A 19,276-nucleotide genomic window follows, 5' to 3' on the forward strand; every position below is an offset into this window, starting at 1 on the left:
AGAGTGTCAGAGTGTACAGGGGTCCTGTAATCACAGGAATCCATACTGATCCTACCATAGTTATAAAAACCAGAGACACAATGACATACCCAACCTGCACATGGCAGAGCAGTGACAGTTTACACAGTGGAAAATGACATTGAGGGTTAGCAAGGACAGCTGCATGCAGGGAGGCTGGGTGCCTGTGAGGAGCCAGGAGCTAGGTTGGGAGGTGGCTGTGTTGGCTTCCGTCCATGTCGGAAGCAGCTCACACTGAGATTCTCAGACGTTGGGTCAGTGAGTGAGCGAGTGACCAGGCATGGTCTGAGTGTCACAGTGGACTGCATGCAGGTAGCAGGATGAGAGGCTTTAGTTGGAAGTAGCCATATGTCCGCACGAGCATGTCTCTCCCAGTGCTGTTGCCTTCAGAGCTGACATGTATGTACTGGCATGAAATGGGAAATCCCACCAGCTGTCAGAACCGCCCTTACAAAGACAGTGTGTACGCACTGACAGGTAGGTGTGAGGCACACACAAGGCGAGTGCACTTGGACTTCAGCCTTCCACTGGACAGCTGCATCCCACGGCCAGCATTGCACACCTGCTGCTCTCTGCCTGGAGCAGGCGCGGACCAGACAGAATCCAAACCAGGAGAAAAACACTTTGCTCTGCGGTCTTGGTGTCTGTCTGTCTGTCTGTCTGTCTGTCTGCCTGCTCCTGCTCCTCTTCCTCCTCCTCCTCCTTCTTCTCCTCTCTCTCTCTCTCTCTCTCTCTCTCTCTCTCTCTCTCCTCTCACTTGGATATTTTTTATTTACATTTTAAATCTTATTCCCTTTCCTAGTTTCCCATCCATAAGCACCCTATCCCATTTTTCTATAAGGGTGCTCCCCCTCCTCATTCTCTGCAATCTCTTAATAAGCTGGACCAAGCAACCCCTGGACAAGGCTAGAACTGTGTTATGTGTGGTAACATCTACATGCACTGCTGAGGTGAAATGGTGGTATGGCTGGGGTTCAGGACTAGGACCCACTGGGGTCCTTAGAGCTATGTTCTACATACCTGACCTGTTTTGGGCAAAGCCAGAGCCCTCTGGGGACCTCTGCTAGGCAACCTGGGTGAGGGACTTCTTCCCTGAGTGGAAGCCCTTTTAGAGAAGGGAGCAGGTCCCAGGAAGAGGCTGCCACAACACTGCTCTTCTATTTCAAGTTCCTACTAGGGAGAAAAATGTCAAAATACTTTTTATTGAGAACTTAAGATGCAAAGTATTTTATTTTTAAACTTGTAAAGCTTGAACACAAGATAGCCTAGTTTAGATTAGTTTCCAAGCTGAATGCACTTGCATGGAGCTCAGTTTCTGGCTGAGAAACAGTTTCTAGTACCCTATGTGGGTGCCTGTGTTCTGATCTGTCCACAGTGCGCTGACCAGCTTCCATTGGTAACATCCCTTTTTGCCTTGGTAAGGGCTTAACGGAAATTAGGCATTGTTCTAATCTGACACAGCCAGTGCTGTCCCGAATGTCTCCTGGGAGGCATAGACCATGTACAGGTAGCGGTCTTCATCTCTCTGACTCTTGTATACTTCAGAGATGGGTGTAGACACAGTCACCATTCACCAGGAGGAAGAAGGCTTGGTTAGCACTGAGCTGCAGGCACCTTCTAATTATCTTGGTGAGCTCACTTATATTCATGTGATCAGATACAAGGAGCTTGGTCTTGTCTAGGAAGGGCAACTGCTTCTCACCCTTGTATCACTCTATAATCACTGGGATCTTGGTGGGGTGCTGCTCCTGGATGAGCTGGACACCTTCCACTCTTTGTTCAAAGGTTTTCTCGGACAGATGGTGTGCTGCTTGGGGTGGTCAGGTGATCCTTTCTTTATCTCTTGGCTGGACTCTGAGCCTGCTCAGTTTTTATGTGGGTCCTGAGGTTCCAAACTCTGGTCCTCATGATCGCACAGCCGATACTTCATCCATGAGAGGCTTCCCTGACCCTCTGTCCTTTCTTATCCTTTTTTATGTAAAATCTGTATGTTCTGAAGTGATGGGGGAGTGTACTTACTCCATCAGGCTTCTCCTTGCTCTTGAGGTATCTTTGCCTAGCCCTTCCTTTTCATTTTACCTGATTCTTTACCAGTAAAATAAGTTTCTTGTGTAGTACAAATCCACCAGAGTCCTGCTCATTCATTCATTCGTTCGTTCGTTCGTTCGTTCGTTCGTTCGTTCGTTCGTTCGTTCGTTTCATTTGGCCAGTTTAAGGCTTTTGACTAATGACCTTAATATATTTCCATTCAGTGTTATTATTGGTAAGTATGGAATTTCTTCTGTGCTTTTGGTTTTTGTGCTCTGTTTTTTTTTCTTTTTTTCTTTTTTCTTATTCTTTAATCCTTGTTTACGGTCCAGTCCTTATCCCCCTCCCAATCTGCCCTCGGACTGTCCTCATCCCCCCAGCCCCCCATCTCCCCACTCCCTGGGGCCTCTAGTCTCTCAAGGGTTAGGTGCATCTTCTCAATGAGGACAGACCCGGCAGTCCTCTGCTGAATATGTGTTGGGGGCCTCATATCAGCTGGCGTGTGCTGCCTGGTTAATGGCTCAGTGTCTGAGAGATCTTGGGGTTCCAGGTGAGGTGAGACTGCTGGTCTTCACATGGGGTTGCCCTCGTGAACTTCTTCCAGCTTTTACATAGTTCAACCACAAGTCTCTGACTTTAATCCACTGGTTGGGTGTAAGTATCCACATCTGACTCTGCTGCTTGTCGGGCCTCTCGGAAAGCTGTCATGCTAGGCTCCTGTTTGCAAGCACACCACAGCATCAGTAACAGGGTCAGGGCCCTGAGCTTCCCCTTGAAATGGATCCCACTTTGGGCTTGTCACTGGACTTCTTTCCCTCAGACTCTGCTCTGGTTTTGTCCCTGCAGTTCTTTTAGGCAGGAACAATTCTGTATCAGAGTTTTTGACTGTGGGATGGCAACCCCATTTCTCCATTTGATGCCCTGTTTTTCTACTGGAGGTGGACTTCTTCCCCTCTCCCCACTGTAGAGCATTTCATCTAAGGTTCCTCCCTTTGAGTCCTGAGAATCTCTTACCTCCCGGGTCTCTGGTACATTCTAGAAGTCCACCCCCCATCCCTACCTCCTACCTCCCTAGATTGCCTGTTTCGATTATTTCTGCTGGCCCTCAGGGCTTCAGTTCCATTTCTCCCCTCCAATACCTAATCATGTTCCCCCTTTTGCCTCCCTGTCCCCTTTCCCACCCAGATCCCTCCCTCCCTCTGCTCCTTGTGATTTCTTCTCCCTCCCAAGTGGGATTGAGGCATCCTCGGTTTGACCTCTCTGTTTGTTAGCTTCTTGAATGCTATGAGTTGTATCCTGGTAATTCTGTACTTCTTTGGTACTTATTAGTGAGTACATACTGTGCATGTCCATTTGGGTCTGAGTTACCTCACTCAGAATGATATTTTCTAGTTCTATCCAGTTGCCTGCAAAACTCATGTTGTTCTTATTCTTAATAGCTGAGTAGTATTTTATTGTGATATGAACCACATTTTCTCTATCCATTCTTCCATTGTGGGACATCTGGGTTGTTTCTAGCTTCTGGCTATTACAAATAAGATGTCTATGAGCATAGTGGAACATGTGCCCATGTGGCATTGTGAGGCATATTTTGGGTATATGCCTAAAAGAGTGGTATAACTGGATCTTTAGGTAGATCTATTTCCAATTTTCTGAGGAACCTCCAGATTGATTTCCAGAGTGGTTGTACCAGTTTGCAATCCCACCAGCAATCTTGGAGTGTTCTCTTAATCCACGTCCTTGCCAACATGTGCTGTCACCTGAGTTTTTGATCTTAGCCATTTTGGTTGGTGTAAGGAGGAATCTCAGGGTCGTTTTGATTTGCATATCCCTGATCACTAGGGACTTTGAATATTTCTTTAAATACTTCTCAGCCATTCGAGAATCCTCTGTTGTGAATTCTTTGGTTAGTTCTGTACCCCATTTTTTGATTGAGTTGTTTGGCTTTTTTGATTTCAGCTTCTTGAGTTCTTTATATAGTTTTGATATTAGCTCTCTATTGATGTGGGGTTAGTGAAGATTTTGTTCCAATCTGTAGGTTGCCAATTTGTCCTTTGACTTACAGAAGGTTTCCAGTTTCATGAGGTCCAATTTACCAATTCTTGATCTTATAACTTGAGCCATTGGAGTTCTGTCTAGGTAAAAAACCCTCCACATCAAACCTCCAACCCCCATGCCAGTGGGTTCAAGGCTCTTTCTTATTTTCTCTTAGATTCTGGTTTTATGTTGAGGTCTTTGATCCACTTGGACTTGAGCTTTGTACAAAGTGACAAGTATGTATCTGATTCCATTTTTCTGTATTCAGACTGCCAGTTAGGCCAGCACCATTTATTGAAGGTGCTTTCTTTTTTCCTTTGTATATTTTTAGCTTCTTTGTCAAAGATTAAGTGTCCATAAGTGTGTAGTCTTTCTCAAGAGACTTGAAGTTATTTTTTTTTTTCTTTTTTTTCGGAGCTGGGGACCGAACCCAGGGCCTTGAGGGCCTTGCGCTTCCTAGGCAAGCGCTCTACCACTGAGCTAAATCCCCAACCCTGAAGTTATTCTTGTACAGGTTTTTCACTTGTTAGGTTGGAGTTACCCCAAGGTATTTTATATTATTTCCGACTATTGTGAAGGGTGTTGTCTTAGTCAGGGTTTCTATTCCTGCACAAACATCATGACCAAGAAGCAAGCTGGGGAGGAAAGGGTTTATTCAGCTTACACTTCCACATTGCTGTTCATCACCAAAGGAAGTCAGGACTGGAACTCAAGCAGGTCAGGGAGCAGGAGCTGATGCAGAGGCCATGGAGAAATGCTGCTTACTGGCTTGCTTCCCCTGGCTTGCTCAGCTTGCTCTCTAGAACCCAAGACCACCAGCCCAGGGACGGCACCACCCACAGTGAGTTCTCCCCCCTTGATCACTAGTTGAGAAAATACCTTACAGCTGGGTCTCATGGATGCATTTCCTCAACTGAGGCTCCTTTCTCTGTGATAACTCCAGCTTGTGTCAAATTGACACACAAAACCAGTCAGTACAGGTGTTCTCTAGTTTGTTTCTCAACCCATTTTTCATTTTTATAAAGGAAGGCTACTGATTTGAGTTAATTTTATATCCAGCTGTTTCGCTGGAGATGTTTATCAGCTGTAGACAGGCTCTGGTAGGATTTCTGGGGTTGCTGATGAATACTATCATATCATCTGCAATCAGTGATACCTTGACTTCTTTGCCAAATTGTATTCCCTTGATCTCTTTTTGTTGTTCTAGTTAGCCCTTCGAGTACTATATTGATGGATGATGTTTTTTGATGTGTTCTTGGACTTGGTTTGGTAGTATTTTATTGGGTATTTTTGCATCAATTTTTTAAACATTATTTTAGTAGTAACGTACAGATATTTCTTCATGGCCTTCTTACCCCTCCTCAAAGTTTTGTAAAGTCATTTCTTTTTCTCATTGTAGCGTTGTGCATTTTGCAAACACCTTGGAGCCACTATCAAATGCTGTGAAGAGAAGTGTACCCAGATGTACCATTACCCGTGTGCTGCAGGGGCCGGCACCTTTCAGGACTTCAGTCACTTCTTCCTTCTGTGTCCAGAGCACATCGACCAAGCTCCTGAGAGATGTAAGTTTACACGTGCAGTTATAAAGTTACTGAGGCGCTTAGTTAATCACACGTGCATTTGGAGAGTCACTTTACTTGTATTAAAAGATAATAATGTTTAATTCTCAATCCCAGCATGTGAGAGTCAGAGGACTACTTTGTGGAGTCAGATTGTTTAATTTTATCTCTAGCTGGGTTCCAGGAGTTGATTTTGTTACCAGGCTTTGCACTGCAAGCGTTTTTACCTATTGAGTCATTTGTTAGCTGAAGAGCATGACACTTTAGGAACATCTTTTCTTCTAGAAAATTTAATTTTCAGTCTCCGAAGTCTTCATGAATAAGTCACTCTCTTTCACGTTACCTCTTAGCTGTTAGCTTTTATCCTACGTCTTAGCAATGTATTAATCTTAAAATCCACACCGTCTCTGTGCATGCGTTTAGCCATGTTTTAAAGGTGCGTTCTTCATATCTTTTTCAGGTTTAAGAAATACAAATAAAGCTACTTCAGGCTTCACCTAAAGTAATTCCAAATAGCTAGATTAACGTGATCATTGACTGACTTTTTTATCATTGTTTTGTACCTAATTTTATCTATAGTCAGAGTCTACAATGTAATTATGCTTTTATTCACTATACACACTTAACTTATAGCTAAAGCAAACTGTAATTTCAAATTATGTTTAAGTTAATAACTGATTTAAAATTTTAACAATGTTTTAAGTTATAGCTGTTAAGTCTGGAAGAAAAAGAACTTTCATATGCAGCAGTTGCTATGAGGATTATCTATGTCTATTGTTTTTTAGAAATTTAGTAATTAATTGTGCCATTGTTTCTTCCGATGACCATGCTCTGCCTGTATACCGTTAGTGGTTACTGGAGTTCAGTCAGCATGTAAAGTATGAACAATATGAACTGATGGCGTAACTTGTCATTAACATTGTGATGATGAAAGATCATGCTGGCTCGTAAAGTTAAAAGGAATACTGAGATCATTGGTTTGTGACTTCTTACAAAGTAGACATAAGGAGACTCATAAGAAATACATGAACGACAGAAGGAAGCCGAGGTTTAGTTGGAACTTTGGCAAGGGAAGCATAGATTGTAGCAGTATGAGGGCAATGGTGAGTGAGGGTCATGCTCCCCTTCCCAACACCCTCACCTAATACAAGGAAGTAAAATGTGAGATCTTAATCTGGTTCATACTATTATTTCAGAATTTCACTCCATACCGAGAGTAAAAGATTAGTGGATACTACATGTTATACAGAAAATAGTCTAAAATTGCGTCAAAGTAGCTGCATTGTATTATAAACATACCCTGCAAGACTATTTACTTCTTTTCTTTCCTTCTCTTTAAGCCACAGGTATAAAACCAGTGTCCAGGAAAGTAAATTCTGTTCTCTGGAAATCTTAAACACTGCACTGTAAATGTACAACAGTCACTTGCCACACGCCCTCACATGGATTTGGGGGTGTGCACACACATGCACAGTGGAGGGAGAGATTGGTGTGGTTGTCTCCCACTATTGAGCTTTACCTTATATTTTGAGACAGTCTCTCACTGAATCAAGAACTTAGAGGTTGGGTAAACTGGCTCGTCAATGGCGATCTGTCTTTTTTTCTGACATGTCTGTTGCCCAACTTTACCCAACCCCTAAGCTGCAGGTATGGCAATACCATTAGCCTTCTTTCTTTCTTTCTTTTTTCTTTTTTTTCGGAGCTGGGGACCGAACCCAGGGCCTTGCACTTGGTAGGCAAGCGCTCTACCACTGAGCTAAATCCGCAACCCCCAGCCTTCTTTCTTGACCAGCAGGATACTGCTGTGTGGTTTGCCTATCAAGTAATCTCTTGAGGAAACCGTCAATTATGGACGCTATCCAGTACAGTAGAAAGGAAGGCCAGAGACTTCCAAGAACTTAGGGTTGTAGCCCTGGCACACATGGAAAACCAAGAACGGCAGTGCGTTTTTGTTTTTGTTTGTTTGTTTGTTTTCATAATGCCTTTTGCTAGTATTGTAAAAGACGGTCATGAAAGGGTTACTGAGAAAATAGTGTAAACAGTGATCTGGCCCACAGTGATATCTAGGAGTTGTTATAGAGTAAATTTGAGTGTATAGTAGTATTCTGTTTGTTGGTGATGGAAATGTAATGTGAACGATACAAATAATTTAGTATATTTAGTAGCATGTATTTTTTTGTTTGATTTCTTTAAAAATGCCAGTATTTCAACATGTAATCAATACAAAACTTTTAGATACTTGATTTGTTTTCCTACTGTGATTTGGGAATTCCATGTGCATTTTATACTTAGCGTACATCTCAGTTTGAACTAAACAAATCAGCCAGTCAGTATTTACTGTGGCAAGTTATCTGTATTTCTGAAAAACTAATATCAAGTTAAAGTGAATTGTCAATCGTTTCCCAATTTAAAAAAAATTAAAAGTGGCAAAAATCAAAGATTCACTTTTAAAAATGCAATTTTTTAAAAAGTGCGTACTAGCACTCTTAATATTAAGAAAAATACCTCATCTACTAAAAATAATATTATTACTATACTTCTGTTTTTTAAAATAGTCACTTATTTTAAGTGCCTGACGATTAAAGAATCATTTAAAAGTGATTTGAAAAGTGAAACCTCACCTTAAAATACATTTGAATAAGACTTGATTTATCCTGGGTTATTGGATGTACAAAGTAGAAAAGATAAGCTTCCTGTCTTTCAGGCTTTACACTATTGTGATGTAGTTATTCAACACAAGTTTCTTTCAAGCATACAGGGAAAAGGAACATTCAGTTAAATTCCATCTCTTTTTCTAGATTAAAGTGTGTGTGTGTGTGTGTGTGTGTGTGTGTAAATCGTGGTACTCATGTTACAGTTTATAAGGAAGTGTCTTACATAGTTCAAACTGACTCTGCCGTAGCTGTGCAGCGGCGCCAATCTTGGAATCTTGCTCCTTTTGCTTCCACCTCCTGGAGCTGAGATTACAATCAATATGCCATCATTTCTAGCTCCATTGATTGTCTTTTAAAAATGAATTGTTATTTTCTGTGCGTGCGTGTATGCGTGTGTGTGTGTGTGTGTGTACGAGAACACAGAGGACCACTTGTGTTGTGGCTGGTTCTCTCCTTTCACCATTGGGCGTCAGGAGTTGAGTTTCCATCAGCCAATCTGAGCAGCACTCACCTTTGCCATTAAACCGTCTTGTGGCCTTGTTGATTGGTTCTTAATTTAAGCAGAGCATGATGATTACTCTTAGGATTTTGAAATTGTGCTTTGCATAGCCAGGTGATGTTTTAGAGAGAATAAGTAGGGACGATCTTACTTAGAAGCTATTACAATACTTAGAAACTTTTATGGGCCAAGCTGTAAAAACTGTAGGAAAAATGTAGATAATTTAATAGAAAAAAATTTATCTGGTTAAGTGTCCTAGGATAGGGAGATGTTGTTATCAAAACAATGTTAAAGTTTCTGTTCTTTTGAAAGAAGGAAAAAAATATATACATATCGTTTTAGAAGTGTTGAGTTCTAGTAATTTTAGAACATTTGGTGCTGAGCTGCTTAAGGCTTGATAATCATTAATGGTTGAGTTTATAAATCTGTAGGGATGGGAACATAGGTTTCGAGGGTCAGCATTTAGTGAACAGCAGAGGGGCTTTTAAGTGCAGCAGAGATGTGGGCGTGGGCTCTAGGCTTTCCAGTATTCAAAGTGGCTTCACCAAATGCTATAGCCCCGAGGAGAGAGGGAGGAGCCGCCATGGAAAGGGAAGTGTTGAGCCTTGCAAGTTTTGTTCAATGTTAAGGTGTAGTCTGAACGTAGCTAGTAGATTTCATGTGGTTATTGTTAGCCTTTCTAAGATGGCTTCAGGTGTGAGGTGGTTGTGCACCTAGACTTTGTGCCAGTGCGGCCTGCTGTCCAGACCCCAGGACTTGTTTTGTACTTCCTCCGTTCTAAGAATCGTCCTCACATTTTTAAAAGGTTGTAAAAAAAACATTAAGTCTGACTTACAAAATCTATTTATTATGGCCCTTAGCAGGCGGATGTTCTTCACTTCTAGTGTATGGAATGGGGATAGATTACCATCAGGTTTCATGGTGCTTGGTCTGCAAAGGTAGAAAGTGCTTTTAGCTGAGTGGATTAGGTTGGACTGGCCCAACTTTGGACAAAAGAGGAAACATTGCTCTGTTAAACTTGTTATAGTGGAATATCTTCATTATTAGCATTGGTATCCTTGTAGAATACTTCCTGTCTCTTTCTACATTGTAATGTGCATAGCTTTAGTTGTATAATGGGCAAAGGCATAATTTATTCTACATTTCGTTTTGTTTTATATAGTAAACAAATTCCTCCCTTAATCCAATTTAGGCATGAATGTTATCTATAAGTATGTTGATTATAATGATTTTAACTGGTAATCAATATAATTGAGTATATAATTAGTCTATGAATTGTTGTATTCATGTACAGACATATACATACATATATATACATATATACATATATATATGCCTTTTATCAATAATGTTCTACATAAGGTATTTTCTAGTATTAAGAAAACCCCAAGTGGGTTGGAGTAGTCTGTTTTCAATTAGGTAACACATTATTCTAATTGATATTAACATTCCAATTTTGTATTATTTGATTTTAAGTTTCCAAGGATTTAATATGAATAAAATACTTAATTTTAATACTACAAGTGTCTGTGTTGATTTTTTTTCCCCCTCCCAGTCCCTTGTTTGGTTCTTTCTAGTGCATGTACTAAGCAACAACCAAGTGACCAGCATTGCCATTGCTGTTAACAGTATACAATAAATAAGAATTTCTTATAGGCTCAAGTAGATGTAGGCAAAAATACTTGCAAAATTACATGATTAAATTTCATATGGTTAGATTTAAATTATAATACATTGCAGTGTTTTAAATGAAACCTCATTCTTCAAATGTCCGAGAGATTCCATGTAAATTCCCGTCAAGTAACTTTAGACTGTTAAGTTAGAAAAATCTTAAGTTTTAATACAACAATTTCATTGTTTTACTGTTAATTATAGCAAAGGAAGATGCAAACTGTGCAGTGTGTGACAGCCCGGGAGATCTCTTAGATCAGTTCTTTTGTACCACCTGTGGTCAGCACTACCATGGGATGTGCCTGGACATAGCTGTTACTCCATTAAGGCGTGCTGGTTGGCAATGTCCTGAGTGCAAAGTGTGCCAGAACTGCAGGTAAGTTCTCCTTTACCTCAGGGGTTGTTGACGCTCAGTGAGGCCTGCTGCTGGGCAGTACAAGTTACTACTTATGAGCTATGATAAAGGTTGCTTATACTGTAAGCTATCTCATAGGAATGTCACCATGTATGTCTACTAGACATTTACTGACTTTGTTATTGTGGAGCATATCTAAACAAAACTCACTGTGCTTACAATTTGTTAAAAAAATATTTTAAAATAAAAAACTTATTGGGAAGAATTAATAGGATAATGAAGCTGTAACTGTAGAAATAAGTTATAAACATTGAGCCTCAAAATCAGTGTTATGTCTGAATCTGCATTCTAGGATGGACAATTTCTACTGACTAGTGTTTTGATATAATCTTGATGTTCACCTTCTAGTAGATTCTTTTCAGTATAGTTGAAACAAAGCATGGTGTGGAAATTCAGCATTTGGAGTTACCTTTTTCTTCTATTGTATTTTATCCCTCTCTACTCTCTCCTGTAATTCTCCCTCCCAGCCCAAGTGTGTGTATAGTTAGTGTAGCACTTGAGAGTGTTATGTGCATCTGCAGTGATGCATAAATGGTTGCAAACACAGCATTTTTGTAACCAGGAAAAAGGAAGGGCCAGTGTTGCCCTGATGAGTCTAATTTACTGGTTATTTCAGAAGAGCAGTCAGAATCAGTATCTCAGAATCACGAAGTAAATCAAGCTGTTTGCTTTCAAACTTCGCTAAAATTTAGGAAGAATACCAGTTAACATTTTTGATAATTTGTATGTATAGTTAATGTCTCTTGGAGGGGTTTGAGGAATGGCCTCAGGTTTATTCATGTAGTGAAAGTGCTCAAAGGTAAAGCATGGTGGAGTTTGTTAAACTGAGGTCCGTGTGTGTGTGTGTGTGTGTGTGTGTGTGTGTGTGTGTGTGTGTGTGTGTGTGTGTGTGTTTATAGATTACAAGACATTGTTGTGGAGTTGGCTCTCTGCTTTTACCTTTGTTTGGGCTTCAGGACCTGAGCTCAGGTGGTCAAGCCTTGCAGCAAGTGCCTTGACTTGCCAAGTCATCTTGCCAGTTCTGATGATTCTCAGCATCATTGTGGATAGCGTATATAAAGCCACCGGGGCAGAAGGAGCTGACAGGTGATCAGAGATGATCAGAAGAGGGCAGCAAATGCATCTCTCTAGCCGCTGTGGGTTGTTTGGGGTTTTTTTTTCCCCTCCTTTTTTTGCTTTTTTCTTAAGGTCCGTTTTTCATCCTAAGCTTTTTCACCAGTACCGTGTCTGGGACTCTCAGTCTCTCTGATGATTTGTCACTTCACGTTATACCTGACGGCTGGCTTGAGGGTGGCATAGAGGGTGGCATAGGCTAGAAAGTGGCACGTGTATACACAGGGAAGGCCTGACGTCAGGCTCAGCCGTCTTTCCTGTTCATCCTGTCTGCACAGCATCACTAGCAGCTCTAGCTCTCCTAAAGGTGAGGATTAGAGTTTTAAAAACATGTTAGGACAAAAGGTTTTTGCGGCACCTCCTCCCTCTCTGTAAGTGACTAAGGGAAGCTAGCCATAGAAAAAGGTTTTAGTAGGATGATCTTTCTGGATCCATGATGGGGTAATCTCTTCCATATTCTGTACAAAGACGGGGCACTGGAGTGTTTATGGATCGTGCAATTTTTAGGGTTGTTTTCATACATATATTTATGAGAACACAAAGGTTTAAAAATGCTGCTGTCTTTTTAGACAATCGGGAGAAGATAGCAAGATGCTGGTGTGTGATACTTGTGACAAAGGGTATCATACTTTTTGTCTCCAACCTGTTATGAAATCAGTGCCAACCAATGGCTGGAAATGCAAAGTAAGTGGTTTCTTAACTTGTTTTTAGATATCCTCTGTATGTATTGCATAGAGAGCTGATACCATATTCCAGTTCAAATCTATAATTACCACCCCTACAAGAACAGCTTTTAATTGATGTATAATTGACATATAGAAAGTACATATTTTAAAAAATCTGTAATTTGACACAAGCACTTTACCATATAGCCATCATTGAAATAAGCCCTTTTCATTAAATGAAAAAGCTTCCTGACGCATCTTGGAAATTTTTCTTGGTTGTGCACATTCTTTTCTTATTTTCCCAGGTAGCTTTGCTTCTCTTGTTATTGATTACTGTTCATGCTCTAGAAGTTCGTATGAATGCTTTTAAATAGTTTATATTCTTTAGTAGGGGGAAACCTTTTTGACTCAATAGAATTGTTCTTAGATACACACACACACACACACACACACACACACACACACACACACTCTCTCTCTCTCTCTCTCTCTCTCTCTCTCCTTTATTTCCCTTTTTCTGTTTTTATTAAACCATCAATTAGCAAACATTTGGGTTGTTTATGAATTGGGACAGGTATTAAAATATGGTATGAGTTTATCAAGTAACTTTTTGTATAATATTTTATGAAAGAATTTGCATTCTGAAGTAAGATAATTGTACATAAAAGGAAACTGAAAAATATATGTTTTAAAATTTATTTACTTGTAGCTGAGAGATAAAATACAATGTATTTTGATTGATTCCCACCTTCCCAAGGTTTCTGCATCTATTCTATTTCTATACATACCTGTTATTGTATGTTTACTTGTATACTTGTGTTAAATACTTAGAGTGGTGCAATTTTGTGGTCTTTACTACTCTGTGGTAGGTAGCTTCAAGTAAGTGACTGTTGTCCTTGAAGTCATCAGTCTCTTGCCTCCTCCTGAACGGTCAAAGTATATTCATGCCCATCACACCAGGTCTCTTGGTTTGGGGTTTAGACAAGCTCTCTGAATACTTCCTCTATTCTTCACTGCTGCTGTTTGGCCCAACAGGTCACATTTGAAGAACTATTTGCATAGTGACCCTTACTTTTCACTTTTATTGGACTCTCAGTTTCATCCATATTGACTGTTTAAATGTAGAAACGGATATAGGTCACTGAAGTATAGAGTCTGGGGAACGAACCCCTATCTCGTGGATACAATATATGGAGTGTTGTTTCTTTTTTTTTTCCTTAGATAGCAGCTTTTTTGAACCTGCTTTCAACATTTCTGCTTTCTTCAGTTTCAATCTCCTTCCGATAAATTTCTTGATTTTTTTTTTTTTTTTTGAGTTTATCCAAAGGTCACAGTTCTTGAAATGCATAGATGGGCTTGTGAATGTTGCTGTCTGTCCACCTTGTTAGTGGCAGAATGGCCCTTCTTTTTCTTGTCATTCTTGGAGAGAACTAACTGCTTTGTGTTGAAGGTGACATGACAGGTCTTGCTCTCTCTTTCTGTTTTCCCAAGAAAATAAATCCCTTGACTATTTATGGTTGTTTTTGTTTTGGTGTTCATGACTGGAGTTGTTCATTCAATGCTGGTCATTTTACATTTTGTCAGTAATATACTAAGCCTTTCCCATAATGGTTTTAAGCTCTGTAGTTGACCAACAACTCCACCTCCTTTTGTAGTACCAAGAATGCAGTAACTTAGGCTTTACATACTCAGAAGCACAAATAGAAATGTGAAAATAGAAATTATTAAAGTTTACTTTAAATTCTTTCCTCACTCAGTAAAAGTACTATTTTTTCTTAGAAGGTAGTAACAAACAAAAATTACTAAAGATTCTAAAGTTATGCAGACAATCAGCTATTAACAGTTCTCCTATTCTTCCTTTGAAATTTATACTTGCTAATAAATTCTAGATTTATGGTTAATGAAGAAGCCTTTACCAATTTTAATCCAGTTATTGTTATCTGTTTTGTTTTTCAAGACAGGATTTCTCTGTGTCACCTGTAAATATCTGTGCAGACCAGCTTGGCCTTGAACTTCAATGTCTGCCTTCCTCTTGAATGCTGGAATTTAAGGCATGTGCCACTATTACCTGGCAGTTGTTGTAATCTTAAAAATAAAAACCAAATTGAACAATTAACTAAAAAAATTAATATAATTTAACAAATGACTTTCCTTTGACGCCAGCTTGCGAAGCCTGGCAGAGGTGTGCCTTCTGATCCAGTTCTTTAACTAAATAATTTGATTTAGAGAATACACAAATTTTTTGTATAATAAAGAGTATTGATAATATGAAGCTTTTGCTTATTAGCTTGGATTAATTAAACTGCAAAAGGCCAGTTGGTAGTCTTTGAATACTAGACTTAATTTCTTTATCTCTGCTATTACTTTGATATAGTTTAGATCAATGCTGTCCAGTAGAAACACAACACACAAGATGTTTGCATGATTTAAAACTGTATTTCATTCAACCCAGTGGCAGGCACTGTAAAGCTGAGAGTTTTACTTTCTTTCCAATTATTCATGTTTGATTTCTGTTTTTAAAAACCTACAATGCACACCCAATTGAAATTTGTGCCAGCCACATTTCAAGTATTGAATAGCCACAGTTTCAGACTCTGGTGATTTCCCAAGCACAACAGGTTTTTCCACCATTGGAGGCCAATAATGGACACACTGAACACTTAACTGCTATAGATCATGGGCTAGGGTTCCCGTTCAGTGTTGTTTTATTCTGTCAACTGTGACAGTCTGCTGTTCCCAGAAACAAATCAAGATGAATGACATACACCAACATTTTTAATTAGTCTCAGTCTGACTGGAGGCCTTCTGAAGATGCAGGTGTCAGTGGTGGACTTTGGGTTCCTTGCAGTTATGGTGAGCTCTGTCAAGGGGGCGTTTAGCCTTATGAGCTGCACTTATTCTTTTCAAGCATCAGAATCTGTGTTCATTACACAGAACCTCATCAGGAGCAAGCTAGACCAAGTGTAATGGGCCTGGGAGAATTAAGTCTGTGGTGTTACACATCTCTGTAAAAGCTGTGCTTCCACAGATTCATACTATTAGGTAATGAAATCTGTGACAAATAGCCTTTTCAAGCCACTCTTTCCTCAGTTCCGCACTGTTGTTGCCGTGTTGTGTGCAGCTCACCTGCTGTAAGCAGTGTGTGCAGCACAGGAGCTTGATGTGCAGATCACAACACACACTCAGTGCTGCATATTCTGTGCTGTCGAGAGGCCTGGTCTTAATGCCACAATTAAATAAAAGATCTCCTTTCTTACATCTTTGACAGCACTCAGGATTAATGTAAATACATGCAGGCACAGTAGTTAGTCTGCACTGTGGCATCCCTGACATCAGAAATTGTACTTTATTCTAATTTTGATTATTATGTCCACCCTTTAGTATTTTTCCCCTCTCTTCCCTCACTGTTTCCTCCAGGGTCTTCCTTTTGTAGATTAGTGTTTCTGCTGCCTCAGCTTCTACTGCAGAAATCACATGATGCCTACTAGCTTTAATGTTTCTTGGAAAAAGTTCCAGTTCTTAGGGTTTGGTGGGTTTTTGTTTTTGTTTTTTGTTTTGGTTTGGTTGAGCTATCTTCTGTGATTTTCCTGCAGCCACATTGTTCCATTGTCCTAGTAAAGAAAGGCCTTATTGTTTCTCTGCTCCTTGCTTTATTGTGTCTGGCATTTTCCTGTGTGAGGGATGGAGGGATGCTATGGAGGCAGCACTGGAATTGAAGGCACAGGGTTGCTGGGGTGGTAAATGTGCCGAACCCTACCCCACAGAGCTGGAGAGGGAGTGGTGGCCTGTGGGAGGGACGCAATGAGCTGCCTTTGGGCCTGGGCCTGCTCTGGAACTCCTTTCTAGTGCTTTTCACAGCTTTGGCGGCTGCATTCTATCCAGTGTTCTAGAGAACTCCACTGAACCCTATTAGGTAGTAGCCAGAATGGGGAGATGTGAGTAGTGGAGTGTGGACAGAAGGGCTTATCACCTGGAGAAGATGCTTTAAGTAACTCTTCTCAGGTGTGGCTACTTGGGAGGTGGAGTCTGTAGGCTGCCTTAGTAGTTCCAGTTCCTTCTCTGCCTGGATGAGCCCTGTTCTATGTTCTCTTGGGGGTCGAATTTTGGAGAAAACCACACCACATGGAGTATTTGACCTTCACTACTTGCCTTACAGCCTTTCTGAAATGCAAAGGTGAATTCATAATTTATTTTCTTTCCTTTCTGATGGAAACAGAATATTTAATTGTCAGTTTACCTTTGATTATAACTTTGGTTGCCTCCAGCCTATTTGCAACTGTTTATAATCCTGACCTAATGTACTGAAGTGTGTTCACACTTTTGTTGCACTCAGAATTGGTGTAGGGTTTTTGTTTTGTTCAGGGGCAGGTACTGCAGTGTGTAGCTCTTGGTGGTAAATGTATAGGTCACCAAGCTTCACAGGTTCTGGAATTGCAGGCCTGTGGGATGGTTTTGGATTTTAAGCAAATGCTCCCATACTTGTAATAATGTCTTTTAACACTGTGTGCTTGTTACTTTCTTGATAGATAAAATCCTTTTACTGTATATTTTGACTAGCTGATTAAAAATTAATTAATCACTTTTATTGGCTTTATCAATTTCTTCTTCAGTTTTCTTTCCTTTACTAAATGTGTATGTCTGGCTTTAACTTAGCAATCAGATTGGCCCAGTGTTTTATTAGTGTAAAACTACTCAACCCTATGTAATTGCCTACCACCCTACCCTACTCCCTTTGGACCTTTACAGTAACATGAGCAAGTATCCGGTTTACTAACGCCCGGGATGTGATATTTTAGCATTCTTTTTTTCTACAGCCTTCTGTGCCATTTCAGATGTGCATTCTAAACCACTTAGCTGTAAAAGTGAAAATGTTGGCTATTTTGACTTGATTAAATTAAATTATAAACCTTATTATATCTTCATTGGCAAAAATACATGTTTTACCTAACATGGTGACAACGTGCTTGCATAAGGCAGGATAATCACTGGTTCAAGGCCAGTGTGGGTTACATATTAAGGAAGAATTCATATCTTTCTATAAATCCCAAGTTCACAGCACTTGCAGATTTTTTATTTTGCTTTTAAATCTTTGTTTACCTCCTAAAAAAAAAGTCCAAATTTTCTGAAAGAAACTTTTTTTGCACTATCACAGACATTATACGCTACAGACAGTTTTTTCAAGGGGAATTAGTGGGTAAATGCACTTGCACTGCTACCATGGTGACATTTGTTCAATCCCCAGAACCCACATGACAATGGGAGGGCAGGATCTATTCCGCAGTGTAGTCCTCTGCGCTTCCACTCCCTCCCTCCCTCTCTGTGTGTCTATATTCTTTGTGTCTCACATACAAACACATGCCATTTAATCATTTATTTCTACTTATTTTTAAATTTAATTTTTATTCTTTTTGTTTGAGAACTTTGGAATCTTTACTTTTTTGGTAATTCTTATGATTAATTTTCAGAACCTGACAGTAGCTCTGTACTGACTAATTAGTTTTGGCTGAAAGATTTTGGTCACCGAGTTGGTAGTAAGGCCCATTTACAGGACTGGAGAAGTGTTTTTGTTGTTTTATTTCTAATATTTTACCCATGGTTATTTAGTCCTCTGTTTTTTACTTAGTAACAGCTAGATAACTTTGTGTCTTGCTATAAATATTATATTCTTTGTTGTTAGTTTCATTATCTTAGTAAATTTACTGTGTAATGTGTCCTCTCTCTCTCTCTCTCTCTCTCTCTCTCTCTCTCTCTCAACTTTATTTTTGCCCTGTTCTATCAACCCTGTCGTATTCTACCATCTTCCTCTAGCAGGACACTCACTACTGAGTGTGCTGGATATATAGGATTTATAGGGATCTGGAACAGTGTTTCTCTGTGTAGTCGTGGCTGTCCTGGAACTTGCTCTGGAGACCAAGCTGACCTCACACTCACAGAGATCTGCCTGGTCTGTGCCTCCCAAGTGCTGAGTTCAAAGATGTGTGCTACCACTCCCCGGCAAGATGGTGCATGGCATTTCAGCATACAGCTAGTATCAGTTTAGCTGTCATGGTGTTTTGTTAATTGCTGGGGATTGAATCTGGGGGATTTATACATGCCGGCAAGAGCTCTGCCACTACAATGCACATCCTCATTGCTGTCACAGTTTTCAACTGGGAGGTTTATTCTCTGAGCCATTTGAAAGAGGAGGAACTTATGATACTTAAACATTCTCTGTAGTTTTCAGTTATAATCCTTCTTTCTGTTTAACATTTGATAAGGCTCATTGTGTGTGACCTCACCGAGGTAAGGAGGTGTTCCTTTTAGGAGGCTCTAATCTAGAAGAGGCGCTTCCCACTGGAACAGAGCAAGGGCAGTCCTCTAATCCTTGCTGTATGCTATTACTTAGATGAGTTTCTGTCCCTGTTTGTCTCTGCTTATATATTATACATTTCTTTAAAATGTTACCTGATAATTATTTTAAATAACAAGTTGGAAGCTTCATGCAGACCCATCAGCCTGGATCCAGCTGTTAACATTTTTGAGAAAAAAAAATGTCCTGTGCTCTCTCTGATTATCTGATTCTGTCTAAACCTTTCTTTTATCATTTGATCGATTTAACTACATCCTGTCCTTTTCAG

At 40.0% G+C, this 19,276-nt stretch overlaps 1 protein-coding gene and 1 pseudogene across 33 annotated transcripts in view; one reads left to right on the plus strand and one right to left on the minus strand.

Annotated features, from left to right (window-relative positions):
• Positions 1 to 19,276, plus strand: part of Kmt2c (lysine methyltransferase 2C) — a 402,268-nt gene that overhangs the window by 94,670 nt on the left and 288,322 nt on the right. For all 33 annotated transcript variants that reach the window (XR_010065729.1, XR_005504105.2, XR_005504104.2 and 30 more), the window contains 3 exons: positions 5,483 to 5,645; positions 10,671 to 10,842; positions 12,564 to 12,678. Coding sequence is in view for 30 of the 33 variants with exons in the window: in XM_039108963.2 (XP_038964891.1) it covers positions 5,483 to 5,645; positions 10,671 to 10,842; positions 12,564 to 12,678 (450 nt within the window). In the remaining 3 variants the exon portion in view is untranslated. The remainder of the gene's footprint in view (positions 1 to 5,482; positions 5,646 to 10,670; positions 10,843 to 12,563; positions 12,679 to 19,276) is intronic.
• Map1lc3b-ps2 (microtubule-associated protein 1 light chain 3 beta, pseudogene 2) lies at positions 1,466 to 2,163 on the minus strand (annotated as a pseudogene).

The sequence above is a fragment of the Rattus norvegicus genome, chromosome 4 (assembly GCF_036323735.1).
Source record: "Rattus norvegicus strain BN/NHsdMcwi chromosome 4, GRCr8, whole genome shotgun sequence".
Classification (NCBI taxonomy): domain Eukaryota; kingdom Metazoa; phylum Chordata; class Mammalia; order Rodentia; family Muridae; genus Rattus; species Rattus norvegicus.